The 17,258-nt window shown below is 33.0% G+C and overlaps 1 protein-coding gene across 50 annotated transcripts in view; it reads left to right on the forward strand.

Annotated features, from left to right (window-relative positions):
- PTPRD (protein tyrosine phosphatase receptor type D) overlaps positions 1–17,258 on the forward strand; it is a 478,865-nt gene that overhangs the window by 298,911 nt on the left and 162,696 nt on the right. For all 50 annotated transcript variants that reach the window (XM_039356096.1, XM_039356097.1, XM_039356101.1 and 47 more), the window contains exon 5: positions 16,638–16,826. In XM_039356096.1, the coding sequence (XP_039212030.1) occupies positions 16,638–16,826 (189 nt within the window). The remainder of the gene's footprint in view (positions 1–16,637; positions 16,827–17,258) is intronic.

Raw genomic sequence — 17,258 nt, forward strand, 5'->3', positions numbered from 1 at the left:
GCAGCTAAAAAGGAGCATAATTTTTGTTGTACCAGTGTGTAGTTTTTCTTCATTCTTGATTTGTTCGAATTCTGCAGTATAAAATGGAAAAGATGACACTAATGATACATTCGCCTCAATAGAACCTCAGAGACTGACATGTACAGAGACATGTACAGAGATGCAGTGGATTCCTTTCAAAATCAAAAAGAAAGAAAATACAGATGTCATCTGAAATTGCCCATAGTACAGGGTTTAAAAGAATGCCAGAAGCCATGGTCTACATGCTTTCCCTGCCTTAGTGTTTTTATCATAAGGGGATATAATTTGCAGAATATTTGTCCTTATATTGATAAAGGATACACTGACTCTGACCTCCTTAACAAACATGATATCGTAACAAGTATCCTTGGCCTTCCCCTCTTGTGAAAATATTAATGCTCCTTTTCAACATAGTGGGATAAATATAATATTTTTTTAAAAAAATCAGTAAATGGGAATGCTAAGTCAAATGTAACACTAAAGGACTTCTTGTTTTTTGCCACAGCACACGGCCGTGGGATAGCGGAGCTCCACACCCCACAGTTAGTTTTGCCCTGCCAGGAATGCCAAATGGGTCAAAAGTCACCCTGGAGAGGCAACAAAGAAGGAGGGATGCCCAGATGATTGCGGAATGACAGGGGAAAGGGGGAAGCCTTCTAACCCTACAGGAGAAAGGCCAGCCACACCTAGGTGACCAGCCCAAGTTTCTTGCAGCCCAAGTCCCAAGACACTAATCAGAACACCAGTGAACAGCATACTGGAAACTGGAAAAGAAATTCGATCTTCTCTCTCCTATTTTATATTTGATTTCCTGAAAAATATCCCCAAGAAGCAAAAATCCTCCCAAACTGAGAAGGGAGGGAATTACACCCCCACCCTCCCATAGACGAAAGCAGCGAATTAAACTCTTATGGGGAACAAAAATATAAAATACTACAGTCTGGATAAATTTGAAAGCTAAGAAAACTGTTAAAACGTCATATCTGAAAAAGTATTGATGAAACTATAAAAAGAAAAAAGAATAATAACTCTTTGCCTTAAAAGTTGGAAAATGAACAGTGACATCTAGTAGAGGATTATAGCTGCCTTGACTCAGAATTTGGCAAGGTGCCTAGAAATAGCAAAAAACAGCTGGGAACAAAGCATTGAGATATCTACTACTAAGTGAAACTATATATGTTTAGAAACTGCTGATTTTCTGGGATTATAAATACACTGAACTGCATTTTTAAGTTTAAGAACTGCTTGCAGAAAAAAAAAACCTTGGCCTTTGGCTAGTCTTCTAAAGGGGAAGCTACTGGAAAACTTACAGGTGGTTAAACACTTTGGACTGAAATCTTGGTTGGTTGACAATTATAAGACCCCTGAAAAGAAGAACTGTTACAAAATACTGTTTTCAGCGTTGTCTTGATAACTGAAAATGCATTGGATTATAAAAAACATATATAAAGATAAGAACTACATCAGATTTGGTTGTTTGGCTTTTTAGACAGGCTGGTTTGACAAAGCTAATTAAAGAGACTATAGTTTAGATGAAAAACTATTTAGAGGAGAAAGATAAAATGGATCTTGTATATTTAACTAAAAGTGATGGACAACATCTAACAACTTCTTGAAGACCCCAGCTTATCAAAGATCTGTAGGAACAATGACTCAAGATAAAGCAAATACACTCCAGGAGAAAATATATACAATGCTACAACATATTCAAATGACAATTGTCTTAAATCATGATGAGATTAAAAACAACTTTGATAACATAAATGAACATATCTCTAACTTAAACTCACAAATAACGCTCAAAAAATAACGATAAAGAATGAACAAACAAATCAGACAATAGAACACAAACTAGAGCAAAGTGACTTAAATATGAAAACTACAAAGGAAGAGAACCATAACCTAACACAAACAAAAGAAAATCCACAAAATGTTTCCACAACAAGGAAAACCAAAAAGATGTTTTACCTTCCCGGACTTCAAAATAAACTTGAGGACCAAAAAAAAAAAAAAAAAAAAGATTTAATAAAAGGGATTAAAAAGCTGCCAGGAGAATTACTAAAGCATGGAAGACAAAAAACTCTACTTAATTTGTCTTTTCTATCCCCAACAACATTTACAAAAATACAACCTGGCAAGCGAAACATACTGATTTGGAAAGCTATCTGGCAAAAAAGAAGATTAGAGTTGGAGTTAAGAGATGTGATTTAACTTATCAGATGGAACATTATATGTCTAAACACTTGTTTGAATACGGTTTTATGTGTATGTGTATGTGTGTGCGTGCATGCGTGCATGTGTGTGTGTGTGTGTGTATGTATGTGTGTATGTATATAAGCTGAAAACACCAGCCTGAAGATGACGAATGGGACTTCGTTGAAACATCGCCAAGACACTTCCAATTTTACGCAGGAGAAAACCCGAATAACCAAAGACCTACATACAAACACCCACAAAAACCTCAGAAAACATATATATATACACATACATACATACATACACACACACACACACACAAACATAAATATGCTGATAGGTGTGGGATGACTAGGAGCATTACGGCCAATTGAAGCAAATAGACCGGTGACTCACTCAAGGTGCAGAAGTAGCTGGCCGTATAAGTAAACTCCCAGATCCTTTACTTTCACTCTGACGCTGTTGGCAGTTTGGCCGACTAAAGCTAAGTAGTTTTATATTAAACAGTTTTGTTTATACTTTTATCCTGGTGTTCGATTTCTTTTGTTTTTCTAACATGCACACACCCAGGATTCATTTTTTAATTCAATTAAAGACAAAAGAACAGTTAGCTTGGACATAAAAAGACTCTATAGTAAGAAGAATAAGACATATAAGTAGTATAATACTTTTATAATATATGAACTGTAAAAATATTGAGACTGTGTATTTGAATGAAAAGTTTGGATATTCAAAGGTAATGAAACTTGAGAAAATTATGACCGATAAAAGTGGCTTGAATACTGAGGGGAAATTAAGTTTCAATAGGAATCTTATAAACAGGACATAATAAGATGATTTCTATAAATACAATTGAAATATAAGCTGATTAGAAAAGATGTTATATGTGGATGTTATTATTTATATGTACAAATACTAAAAAATGTTTACATTCAACTTGATATGTATTGAAAGTATTAAGAATTATATTTGTTTAATGTAGACAAAAGGAGAATATTACTGGAAGCAGAGAGGATCAAGGAAATATAGTATTAACCAACATATTGATTAACTTTAGAAATTAATTATTATTGATTGTTTTTAAATATATGAACCCACAGAACACACTGTTCACAAAGCACTAAAGATTGTTACTGTAAAAAAACTAATAAAATGTTGATTCTACATAGAGAAATGTACCACTGGATTCTATCCAGAATTATATCATTTTGCTTTGCTTAAATATTTGAGGAGGAGACGGTGATGATGCTACTTAGTTGTAAAAGATACATGTTTAAGGGCAGAAGTAAAACTTAATGCATACATCCTGTGTTCTCCAGAGTAATTATTCTAAAAAGAAGGATGTTTGACTTTCAAATATATAGTTTTAATTCATTTATGGGAGGGACATCAAGTTTGTGAATATGTTTCATTTTTATTGTTTCTATTATTCCGTAGATGGGCAGCATATAAATTTAATAAATACACAGAAACAGGAACATACATAAAGCATCTAGAGAGGCAGCCTCTTGGAACTCTCTATTTATATTAGTGTTTTGTATAATTAGACTTATAGTTGACTTTATTTCAAGTTTGTATGAAAATTGTAATTATGTTTTCATAATCTGAAAACAAAATATACCTCCTTACAAGTTACCCAAGCGATAACTTTACTTTAGCAGACATATATACTGATGGTTTTATTTTTTGCTAATCACTTCAGTACTAGGAAAATAAAACTGTATACTGTTAAAATGGTTATGTAAAAGGACATATTAAATTTGAAACCCTAGTATTTGGGATTTTAAAAGATAATTATCACTGGATTAAGAAAACAACATCTAACCATTGAATTTTAACTATTTTATTAACTGTGTTGTCTATAAGCTTAAAAACCAATGGTTTTATGATATGAAACTCTAATATTACACTTTAAAATCTTAAAGGATTAATTCTGGATCATAAAATCAACAAGTTGAAGTCTCTTCAAATAACTGAAAGGAGAATAAACTGTGAATATAAATGTTAGCTTTAGGGCATTAATATTGTAGGAAGGTATCCCATAAAAATGTGATTTTCTGGAGTAAAGAATAAAATATTCATGGATTTATTATACTTCATTTTACTTTTGATACAGTTATGCAAGTCCACTAGTGTATACTTTTAAAACAAATAGTATAAATATTGTGTTCCACTATAATAGAACTAGGTATCTCATTTGGTAAAGAAATATATATTTGCTCTTATAGTACACGGAGTAGCATTCATGTTGTAGGTTATTGTAAGATTAACTACATAAATATAAAAGTACTTTTTCAGATACCATTTTCTTCTGAATCTATATTTCACTTTCTCTGAACATTATTTTATCTCTCAAATTGTCCTGCTAAAATGATTGCATGAGAAAACTATAAACCCATTCTCTTCTGGCATTTTAAATAATTAACCACGGTAGTGTCACCTAATCAGGATATGCATTAATATCTAAATTCCATCACCTTGATTGTGAATGCATATTATCCAATCAGTTGTAATACTGAAGTGGCTCATTGCATATCCCTGCCCTGATATTTCTCCAAATTACAAAATCAACATTTGCAAAAATAATTACCATGGGGTAACATAGTTAACATATTATAGGCAAACAAATTCACAAAGAAAGTAACTTATTCTGAGCAGTAAAGTAATAATAATAATAACAATAATAATATAAAAAGCTACACTTTTGAAAATTGCAGTCCATTCTATGCCAGCAATTTAATATTAAAATGTAGATCTAAATATATGTTTCCTCAATTTTCCAGTTTTTCATTTCACCATTTTTTTAAAAAAACTGGTCATCTGGATGTTTTTTTTTTAAATCCCATGTATCAAGTAACAGATTTCATGCTGCTGTATATAGTTCTAAAGATTATTGAAACAAAGAGCTATTATTTTGTAGGTCAATCAGAAATAAATACAATAATCTTACTCTTGCTGTCTGAGGTTAACTAGCTGGTGAGTTTCTCAGGGTCAAAGTGATGGAAATCTGACAAAATGGTAGGATGAAACAGAAGCTAATAACAGTTTTTAGGTTCTTGTACCTGCAGTGGTCCTGAGCTAATACCAAATGTTTGCTGTGAGAAGTCAAAAGGTTTGACTTCTAAATACTATTTATTTTCTTTTCACTTAATTCAGTGATCCAGAACAGTATATAAACTGCTTTCAGAATGGTATAGAAAGCAAAAATAGCAACAAATATTTTCCCCACACCTAAATATTAAATTTGTAACAAATAAAGAAAGTCATAAAACAGATTAAAGTATGAAATAGTTGTCTTAGCCTTCAAATTGTAGCTGTTTTGGACTTAAGGTGATAGAAAACAAAAATCCTTTCTTTGGAAGAGATTATTATGATGAAAGAGCATTGTGAAAAGCTAAAAGTGCATGAAAAAAATAATAATAAAACTAAAGGTAATATGTATACAGTACTATGAAGCACAAGCTTATCATTTTAGAAACTGCTCTAGAGGATGTAAAATACAGATCATGAGCTATATGCATAGATGTCCACAAGAAAGGAGAAATGACAAAATGTGCAACAATACAAGTTACATGACTAATGTACAGTTGTCTGATATCAGGATGCAAGAAGAGGCAGGGATTTGTGTTGAGAAATTATGCTGCATATATTATTTTCACATTGGTCACAGCTCCTACCAGATTCCTAAGACCCCACAAAAATCTCTGCTTTTTATGCTATAATTACTATGCATATGCTATGTAGAATATATTTACTATATACTATTCATATATTATGTATACTAGTCAATGGTGCCCCATTAACTCTCCGAAATGTTTCATCAGAAACAGTTAAACTGTAGACTTATACAGTAATTTGGGAATAAATATTCTTTGTACATTTGAACAATTTTACCACTCACAGATGTTGCCATTTCTAATGTCAGATTTGTATCCATCTATTTTGTTGCATAGAAAATGCTTGTTTGTCCAAAGCTTGATGACAGAATATAGCAAAGATAACATTGGAAGATATATAACCCTCTGACATTAAAGGTTCTATACTAAAAGTATCTAAATAGCTATAAGTTTTGACATTTTTTTCTATCAGTGGTTTAAATCCCTTCATTGCATTTGTATGGCTGATAAGCCTAAACAAATATTTAAACATTTGGATTTTATGCTTTAGTCTAAATCAGTGGTTCTCAAACTTTTTAATGCCGCGACCCCCAACCGGTCGTAAGTCGAGGACTACTCAACCGGTCGTAAGTCGAGGAATACTCAACTGGTGCAGCACTGTTTGCAGAATGGGACTTTTGGCGGGCTCAGCAGGGCAGAGACAGCCTGGACAATTCCTATTGGCTTTTGAAAGCCAATAGAATTAGACTCTATTCAAGAGAGTTTATTCTATTGGCTTTCAAAAGCCAATAGAATAAAAGGGAGTAGCACAGCTAAGGAAAAGGGGAAAAAATGGCAGACTGCGTTGTTTGGTGACTCCCGTGAAATGGTCGTTCGACCCCAAATGGGGTCCCGACCCACAGGTTGAGAACCACTGGTCTAAATAGAAGCCATAATTATGTAAATATATGAAGTGGTTAGTCAAGCTTCTCAATAAGATAGTCTATTTTGTAATACAATAGTATATCTAAGAGCCACAAGTTGATGGTAGATGAAAATTACTTTAGTCTTAATAGTAGTGTTCCAGGGACTTCAAGGATTTTCATGTTACACATACATGCGTTTTGGCTAGAGAACAGGCTTCAAGAATGGGGACTGAAGAAGTGCTTACTCTAAACAACAACAAAAACATGGTGTTGCATGTTGAGAAGTAACATAAGTTCCCATTGTTAGGCTATTTATTGGGAATGCTTGTTTTTGCAAATATTTATACATGAATAAAAGATGGCAGAGCACATTGATCACATAGATTATTTCAAGAATGACAGTCATTTGAGAAAAGAGCAAGACACAAGAAACATATTCAATCCTTTGATATCTAATCCAGTTTTGCTGCAAAAAAAATTGGAAGACATTAATGCTAAAATTAACATAAATTAAGAATTTAGCTCATGATTGAAATGAAAAAATTCTGCAATCTTAGCTGCATGAAAAAAATTCTGCAGTCTTAGAAAGCAGTAGAGATATGTCAAAACTGTGTGTTCTTAAGAATGATTGCTGAAATAATTAGTGTATTAAACTAGTGTATTAAACTAGTTTAATAGCAATGCATAGGTAAATAATTGAGAAGTGAATTCAGAAGAAAATTACTAAGTCTTCTGCCTCAAATCTTAATTAATTATTTGGATTTGTACAAAATGGCAAATCCAGTCTAAACATCTGGCTGACTATGTGATTAACCATAATAATATATTTGCCTTGGAAATTATTTTACGGTATCTAATTTTTATAAGAATCTGTAGGTCTATTTATTAAAACACCAATATTGCAAGTGAGAATTACTCTTAATCTTTACTTTTTTATTTTATCGTTTCCTATCAAATATATTTATCAATCTTCCAATTGTTTATAATTTTGTAATAGTCCCCTTTATGTATACAAATATACCTTGTTCTGTTTTTAAGGAACATTAAATGCAACGTAGCCCACTGTTCAGGACAAATGTGGATGGGACAAGAAGCTTAAAAGTGATCCTCCATAGTTTCTTGCACTGCAATGGGGATTTGGAGAAGAGTTATACTTTCAGACTTACAAATTTCTGTGAATATAATGTTACAACAAAGAAGTAGAATTAGCTCATCTAGCCATGTTTCCTATCTGGTCAACTTCGCAAAGCTAGTATTAATCAATAATTTTTTTCTGATCATTCCCTTAGTTGCTTCTCTTTGCTAGACTCCCAAAGCCATTCCTACATGCCATTATCATCATTAGGATTATACTTGATTAATTTTGCAGAGAGCATTCTTCTGAGAAAAAACACACAGCTCCACTAAGAAAATCAGTCATTTGCTCTATTACTGCGTTGGTAAATATAGTTCTAGAACAGATAGCACTATGGATCTTCCCAAAGCGTGAAAATTATTGTGGTGATAAGACTCCTAGCCGGTGTCACTAGAGTTATGGAAACAATTGCTAAAAATTGAACCTGGTTTATCCCACAAGACAGTGCACAAGGGCAAGCAATAATGTATCCAGCTAGCATATATGTGATGCATTTTTAATGAAAACTATATTAAAACACGATTAGCATTTTTTTTTTTTTGGTCTATATCTGAAGTACTTGAGAAGCAGTTGCTACATTAAAGGGGGAAATTATTTTACTGCTTTGAGTGAGTAACGTCATTTAAAAAGAGGTGTCTCAGTGCTTTTATAGCCTCTCTAATGTCACACCATTCCCCAATACAATACCCAACCTTATGTAGTTGATATATAAGTTAAACTTTAATAAATTGACATTACTAATTTGACTGCAATTCGATCATAAAATTTGGCTTGAATAATTATTTAAGCTATATAAGCAAGGCTGGTATTAATGACCAATTTTAAATAATAAAGTTTGAAGGACAGAATACTTAACCCTAAAGTTACGCAAAGCATGTTATTTTACCATATCTAGTCATAAAGAAATTGTAGGTAGAATTAGGAATTTCAGTTCATTTAAATGTAGCTGCCATGAGAGAAAGTTAAATATAATTGTCAGTTCAGCTATAAAATACAGTTTTTCTAATGGTTACACCCCTACTCAATTACTCTTCAAGTGAAGATTCTATTAATAGATAAATAAGATAATTGTGTCAAGATACTGCTTTGAGGTACAAGCTCACTTGCTTGTCTTGCAAAATATTAAAAATTAAAGATTTAGCCAAGTGAACATATATTGCTAACTAGTTTATTTACTTAGTACTTTCCTGTTGTTGATGTAGATTTGTACATTATTAGCCAAATAAATATCTATATGTTGTGTATTGCAGGAATTACAGAGGTATCTTTGCTCTTGCTTCTGTGTATTAATTGTATTCCACTGAATGTGCTGTGTTGCAGAATTTTGACAGCCACTGTATAAATTAATCAAAATATTAACTCTATATTAAGCTGGAAATTCTTGTATGATTTGGCATTATAGGTATGCATTAAAGTTTCAACACATGGAGGGTTTTGGTTAACATATGTAGGTTATTGCTTTTTAATGGCCTCATGTCACTGGATTTTACAGAATACAATCCAATCTTACGTTAGAATGCTTTACCTTCCTACAAGAATGAGGCTGTCACAGTCCAGGTTTGAAGATTCCTGCCAAGAAAGAGACTGTCAAAGACTAAGTGGTCTTTCTTTATACCCGTTGTCACTGATACTGTTTCAAAGTTAAGGTGTGTCTGTTTCTCACGGTGAATTGGGCTGAATATGGGAAAGATCATTCTACTCTACACAGATTTCTCAGCAAGAACAAACTTTATCTCAAGTGCATTACTTTAATGATTAAAATAAATTCTTACTTAACAGTGCACTACATACTCAGTTATGACATGGGAATATGAGGTTATGTGTAGCATGCACCTAAGTGAAAATGGTACATACTACTCCCCAAAACTTTTTTTCCTAATCTTCTGTAGGAACACCAACACTATTGCTTGTGTGCCATTCAGTCTCCATCTCCCTGAGGCTTGCCTTTCTTATTTCCTAACAAACCAGATCTGGAGTGTTTACAGCGCCAGCTTGCAAAATACACTTTTTCATAAGTACAATACTATAATAATAATAATAATAATAATAATAATAATAATAATAATAATAATAGTAGTAGTAGTAGTAGTAGTAGTAGTAGTAGTAGTAGTAGTAGTAAAGTTGGAAGGGACCTTGGAGGTCATCTAGTCCAACCCCCTGCTCAGGCAGGAAACCCTACACCATTTCGGACAAATGGCTGTCCAGTCTCTTCTTAAAAACTTCCAGTGTTGGAGCATTTACTGCTTCTGGAGGCAGGCTGTTCCACTGATTAATTGTTCTCACTGTCAGGAAGTTTCTCCTTAGTTCTAGGTTGCTTCTCTCCTTGATTAGTTTCCACCCGTTATTCTTGTCCTGCCTTCAGGTGCTTTGGAAAATAGCTTGAATTCCCTCTTCTTTATGGCAGCCCCTGAGATATTGGAATACTGCTATCATGTCCCCCCTTGTCCTTCTCTTCGTTAAACTAGACATACCCAATTCTAGCAACCGTTCCTTATATGTTTTAGCCTCCAGTCCCCTACTCATCTTTGTTGCTCTTCTCTGTACTCTTTCTAGAGTCTCAACATCTTTTTTACATCGTGGTGACCAAAACTGGATGCAGTATTCCAAGTGTGGCCTTAACAAGGCATTGTAAAGTGGTATTAATACTTCACGTGATCTTGATTCTATCCCTCTGTTAATGCAGCCTAGCACTATCTATATCCATGCCTCAGTGACCATTAGCAAAGTGTCTGCAATATAGACAATTGGTGTAGTGTACATTGCCACATCTTTTCTTGGACAAACTGGAATTTTGTTAGCTCCCCTCTGCATGGCTTCAGCTTCTCAAGCAACTTCCTTCCTTCTCCCACTCTGCTATGTTTCATTGAATCTTCCATCAATACCTCAAAAGATCTAGGTCTAGCTGATAGAATATCTTGAAATATGCATTTCATCTAATAGCACCTTTTTAAATTAGTCTCTTTTATTTCAGCCAACTATGTTAATCTCTAAAATTCAGTAACATACTCCCACATCAAACATACTCCCACATTAAACATACTCCCACATCTTACTCGGTCAGAAGCAAGAGATTTCACTTGAAGTTTTATGTGGTCAGAAACTACAGTTAACAGAAATATAATAGATTTCTTGCTGGACATTTTTTTCCTTGTTATTCAAATTATAGGTTATATTTCTAATAATTTTTATACATTACGTTGTAAAATTATTTTAATGATACTTTACAATTGGGTTGTACTATTATTATTGCATTGTGTTTGTATACGCACATACGCACACACGCCTCTACATACACATACATTGTGACAATATAAGAATCACTAGGTGGATTAATTTGTAAAAATATAAAACATGTTTTATATTACATATTTTTCAGTGGTCTTTTGATAATGAACAGAATAATTCTGCCTGAAATTAGGCATCGTTGTGTTGCAGAGTTTTTTCAGTAAAAATGAAATACAGCTATTATATTTTATAATATAATTGTCTGGTGTAAAAACCACCCTAAAAACTCTTTAAGCTGACGATAATAAAATCATGTGGAATAAGTGCCAGAACAGAATAAAAAAAATAGCAACAAAACATAATTGATACGATAACTCTTTATGAACGTGAAAAAAACAGTAATGTGGTCAGGCCTCCTGTAATTACCATCATAAACATATTTTAAAGTGTACATTTCCTTGCAATCTTTCTCAGCACAAGGACATAATATGTCTGTTTGCCTGACCATATATGATAAAGATAGGAAAGTCATGCCTGATTTAAAATATTGATGAAGGACTAGCTAATTGATTACAAGTGAACATTAAAATAAAAGCTGAAGAACATTGTGCTTAAAATCCTGATGATTATAGTAATGTGCATGCTAACGAACAAGGAAAATGTTTGTCATTTGGTGTTGAACTTTAAAGCTATTATTATATTGATTATTAATACTTTTTATCTTTTTAAAAGAGGTTGTTGCTGCACAATAATTGCTGATTGATGTGATTGTTCATGTTGTCTGATATGCTGTTAAATATTGTACCATCAAATTGGAAAAAGGTTTTATAGAAATAATTAATACATTTAAAGTAGAACAGAAAGCAATTAATGTCATATAAACCTATGCCCACTGAGATTAGCGGTGCTGTTACAAATTACATTATTTTTTCCCGTCTTATTTTATGCTGAATGCTAGGTTTTATTGCCAAATACCTGACAGCCAGATTGGAAATAAGCCACAACTGTCAAAGTATAACAACTCTGACTATTTCAATCTGCTACATTATAATGTTCCTCATGGAAATTTAATGAGAAGTATGTACTCAGATAGAATCTTTGCATAAGAAGGATGGATTGAATTTAATTATCTTTGTTAAAAATAAGAAAGGGAAATCTTTTTCATTCACCTTGGTAGTATGCAAGACATATTATCCTGGTTGTGTGAATGTTTATAAGGAAAAGAGAACTCAAGTGTATTCTTTGTAAATGAAATATCTTTTTTGGTAAAGATAAGTAAATTCACATTTGTAAAAGATGGAAATACCATTCTGCTGCAGCTATAACAATATACACAAGTCATATTGTCAATGATTACATAGCCCTAACTCAGAAGGAAGTTATCAAGAAATACAAACATTGGTCAAGTCTCCCAGGTTATCACTTTTAACTTTTTCAAATGCCTGTGAAAACTTTTCTAGAAATATATGGAATGTTCATACTATTTTCTAGCAAAAGAAATTATGGGTCCATGCTGGAAAAATTGTAACAAATTATCTTCATTCCTTAAAACTGGCATGTCAGTACTAGTCATATTTAATAAAATAGTGCATAGTCCATAGTAGTTATTGATCTTTTCTCCTGTTTCCTTTTGGAGAAAAATCAGTGTAAAAATAAATAAGGCCTTCATAATCAATGAGAAACTACTGAATGTGATTTCTAGACTATAACAGCAATATCTGAATACTGTGTTTGATTTTTTTTAAAAAAAATTCTGGTCACACTTCTTAAATCAGATAAAGCTCTAGATTAGAGATTCTCATTATTTATGTTATACTCTTGAGAGAGCTCTGGCCTTATGTACATAAGTCAGCAGCCCTACACAACATCTTGAAACTACATATGATTTTGAAAGTAGAAATAATTTGAAAAACACCTCATGAGATACAATTGGTGTTTGCTATAGTTTGCTGTGGAATTTAAATGGTAAAAACAGATTTTCTGATAACTCATAGGATTATAGTTCATGAAATTAAAGTTACAGTCTTTTAAATGCTCGTTTGGAAACTGCAGTTGTGTTAATACAGTTGTGCTAATAAGGAATCCAGGAGGTTAGGTGGGCTGACTAAATACCTTAGATTCCAACTTAGATGAAAATAACCAAAGGTATAACCTAATTGAGTCTATAGATAAAATATTATTTTATCCAACAAAGATTTCTGTCAGTGGAAGACCTTCAAGGTCCCTTCCAGCTCAATTCTGATTCTGAAATAAATGGTCATTTAATGACTGTTTGAAGTTATATGGCATTGGAACTTTTACAATGGAATTTCTGGCTGTTGTAAAACATCTTGCTATAACCCCCTAGTCATGTGATGAGGATATGGCTGCTTGGCAACCTGTTCACACTTAATAACTGGTTACCAGGTGTCCTATGATGATGTGATCGCCATTTGAAATCTTCTCTGCTGACTTCATGGAAAAAACAGCACAGAGCTGCTGCTGTCTGCTGAGATCACTTCCTCTCATCTCTGGGGGCTGCCTGCGAAGGAGAGCTCAGTCTCTATGGCTGGGGTAGAAATGGAGCTTAGATCCTGAAGAACTGAAAGCAGTGTGGTGTAGAAGCAGAGGTCAGATCCCAAACATTTGTGTTCTGTTCCCATAGTCTACCAGAAAAGTTCCCTTCTACACACAGAGGGGAGCTGTATTCTGCAGGCAGCTTTTTCAGTCTGGTCAATTTCTCGACCCAATAGATCACTTAATGACCACAACCAGAAGTGCCAGGATTGTGGTCATTCAACAGAGTTGACATTTGAGTGTCTCGCTTAACGAGCACCTCATTCAACGATTGAGATTCCAGTCCCAGTTGTGGGTATAAGTCAAGAATCACTTGTAAATGGGGGTTTATCAGAGGTTTTGACAATAGAAAAAGGTACAAGACAGGGATGCCCATTATCTCCGTTATTGTTTGTCTTAACATTGGAAATTTTCTTGATTAAAATTCGGGAGTCTCAAGAAATAAAAGGAATAGAAATTAATAAAAAAGAATATAAGTTAAGAGCTTTTGCAGATGACTTGGTTGTTACTTTGTATCAACCTACTTATTCGGTAGTTAAATTATTACAACTGATTCAGCAATATGGGTGTGTCTCGGGTTTTAAAATTAATAATAATAAGACCAAAACATTGCCAAAAAATATGACCAATTGTGATAAACAGATTTTGGTTAATTTAACAGATTTTGAAGTTGTTGACAAGGTAAAATATTTGGGGGTTACACTATCTGCTTCTAATGCAAAACTGTACAAAAATAATTATGAAAAGTTGTGGATTGGGGTACAGAAGGATTTAATGAATTGGAATAATTTACAGTTATCTCTTATGGGTAGAATTGCAGTTATTAAAATGAATGTTCTGCCAAAGTTTCTTTTTTTGTTTCAAATGTTACCTATTTTAAAGAATGAACTTAACTTAAATGAATGGCAGAAACGTATTAACAAATTTATTTGGGCAGGGAAGAAACCAAGGGTCAAACTTAAAATTATGCAAGATCTCCGTGAGAGAGGAGGACTCAAGGTACCAAATTTGAAATTGTATTATGATGCGGTGGTACTAACATTGATTAGTGATTGGGTGAATTTAACAAATGTAGAAATACTCCATTTGGAAGGCTGGGATTTACTTTTTGGATGGCATGCCTATTTAATTTTTAATAAAAAAATGGACCGGGTTTTTAAATCTCATATTATAAGAATTTTTTTGCTTAGGGTGTGGAAGAAATATTATAGAAGTGATTTTAAAATACCATTATGGGCCATACCTTGGCATGCGATAGAGGGAATAAAGAAAGGAGTCAAGATGGATACGGTTTCTTATATACAACTACTTAGATGGGATGGTCAAAATTGGCAGTTAAAATCTTTGGAAGATTTAACACATGAAAATTTTACTTATTCATGGTTTCAATATAGACAAATAGTGGATAGATGGAAGACGGATTGTAATATGGGATGGCTTAGAGAAGATGAAAATCTTATCAAACAAGTAAGGGATCAAAGACCAACCCATATTAAGAGGGTTTACGGGGTTTTAGTGGAAATGGACTCAGAATCTGAATTAATTAAAGATTGTATGATTAAATGGGCACAAAATATCGGTGAATCAATTTCACTGGATACTTGGGAACTCATTTGGGTGAGGAATGTTAAATTCACACAAGCACAGAATTTAAGAGAGAATTTTTATAAAATGTTTTACAGATGGCATCTTGATCCAAAGAAAATGTCCATTATGTACCCTGATCTACAGCCTAAATGTTGGAGATGTGGTTGTTTGGATGCTACTTATTTTCATATTTGGTGGTCGTGTAAAAATATAAAAGCCTTTTGGATTAAGATATGGTGGAATATTCAAAGAATTTTTAGAAGGAGGGTAAAATTTACCCCGCAATTATTTTTATTAGGTATTATTACTGATTGTGATGCTAAGGAAGTTATATTGATGTTAAATTTGATTACAGCCGCTAGGCTGTTAGTTGGACAATATTGGAAGAAGGATTCTTTGCCTACTTTGCAAGAGTGGTTTTATAAAGTTTCTTATTTGGCGGAAATGGCAAAGATTTCTGCTTTTTTAAAGGAGCAATCTCAAGAGAAATTTTTTGTTGTATGGGAAAAATGGATAAATTTTATACAATATAATTTGGATATGGAAAAATATCATTTAGCTTTCTTATAATTTGTATAGATTGTTTTTTCTTTTCTTTTTCCATTTCTTGTTTTTTCTTTTTTATCTTTTTTTTCCTTCTCTTTCTCTTTCTCTCTCTCTCTTTCCTTTCTTTTTTTCTTTTTTAAGTATTTTTTTATTAATGTTTATATATATTCTATTATTATAAGTTGTAAAATTTGTTTAGATATTTTAAAATTTTAGATAAGCCTATATTCAGTTCTGGGAAGTTCGGGGAGGGGGGAGGGAGGGGTGGGCTCGGGAGGGATGGGGTGAGGGTTGATTTTTTTTTTTTTTGGTTGTATATTTGTAAAACTTTTAAAAATTCTCAATAAAAAAAAAAAGAATCACCTGTACAGATTTTATCACAAATAAGTTTTACTAAGTTTAGGAAACTTGTCTTCCTTGAAAGGTCACATAGCTTTGTATCTTTAACTGCTTATGAGAAACCAAATTATTTTGACCCTGCAGCAAAAATCTGCATAGGTTGGAACTATAGAGCTTCCATTTCCCCAATGTTTTCACTTGTCAGTGAAAGTTATAATTTATATCTTTAAACAAACAACATATCCTTGTAGGATACAAATTCTGAAAACTTTTAATTGCCTTCCCTTGGAAATTCTGCAAACAAATCAGGATCCTATCCGATTAACAAGAATAGAATTAGAGCTGGAATTATTTTGGTTCATGGTGTTGGGCAACCCTATCACCCTATGTAGAAAAAACTGAAAATTTGATTAAAAATAGGCCTGAAATACACAGAATCTGAAATGCATCTCTAAAAGAGATAAGGTTCATAATAAAAATTATATAAACTGCATTCTGTTTTCTTTCCAGAGGATCAAATTCCACGTGGTTTTCCCACCATTGATATGGGACCACAGTTAAAGGTGGTTGAGCGCACTCGAACAGCCACTATGTTATGTGCAGCCAGCGGCAATCCTGATCCAGAAATAACCTGGTTCAAAGATTTTTTACCTGTAGATACAAGCAACAACAATGGACGCATTAAGCAATTACGATCAGGTAAGGTATTGTTACTGTTTTCAGTACTGCTTTAATGCCTAAAATAATTCTTCCCTGGATTTTATTTTTTTGCTGTTTTTGTTTTTTTTCCCTTTTTTATGTGTTTGTTTTATTTCTTTGGGTTGTGATTTATCCCTTCTCTTTTTTATGTGGTTGAGTGTGTTGTCCATTTGTGTCTTGTAGCCATAGTCTGTTTCCAGAATTTCCATAGTCTGTTTCCAGAATGTTTTGCAGCTTCTGTTTATTCCACATTACTCACTGCTGTGACTGTAGTTTCAATTTTTTTGTTCTTTTCTTTACTGCTTTTCAACAGGATTTGACAGATCCATTTTCTCTTCTACCTTTATCTATTATTATTATTATTATTATTATTATTAAGGATAATAAGGATATGCAAGGAGTACCAATGATTATTCTCATCCAACCCAAATT

Source organism: Crotalus tigris, unplaced genomic scaffold, assembly GCF_016545835.1.
Source record: "Crotalus tigris isolate CLP2741 ecotype Arizona unplaced genomic scaffold, ASM1654583v1 scf7180000018786.1720131, whole genome shotgun sequence".
Taxonomy (NCBI): domain Eukaryota; kingdom Metazoa; phylum Chordata; class Lepidosauria; order Squamata; family Viperidae; genus Crotalus; species Crotalus tigris.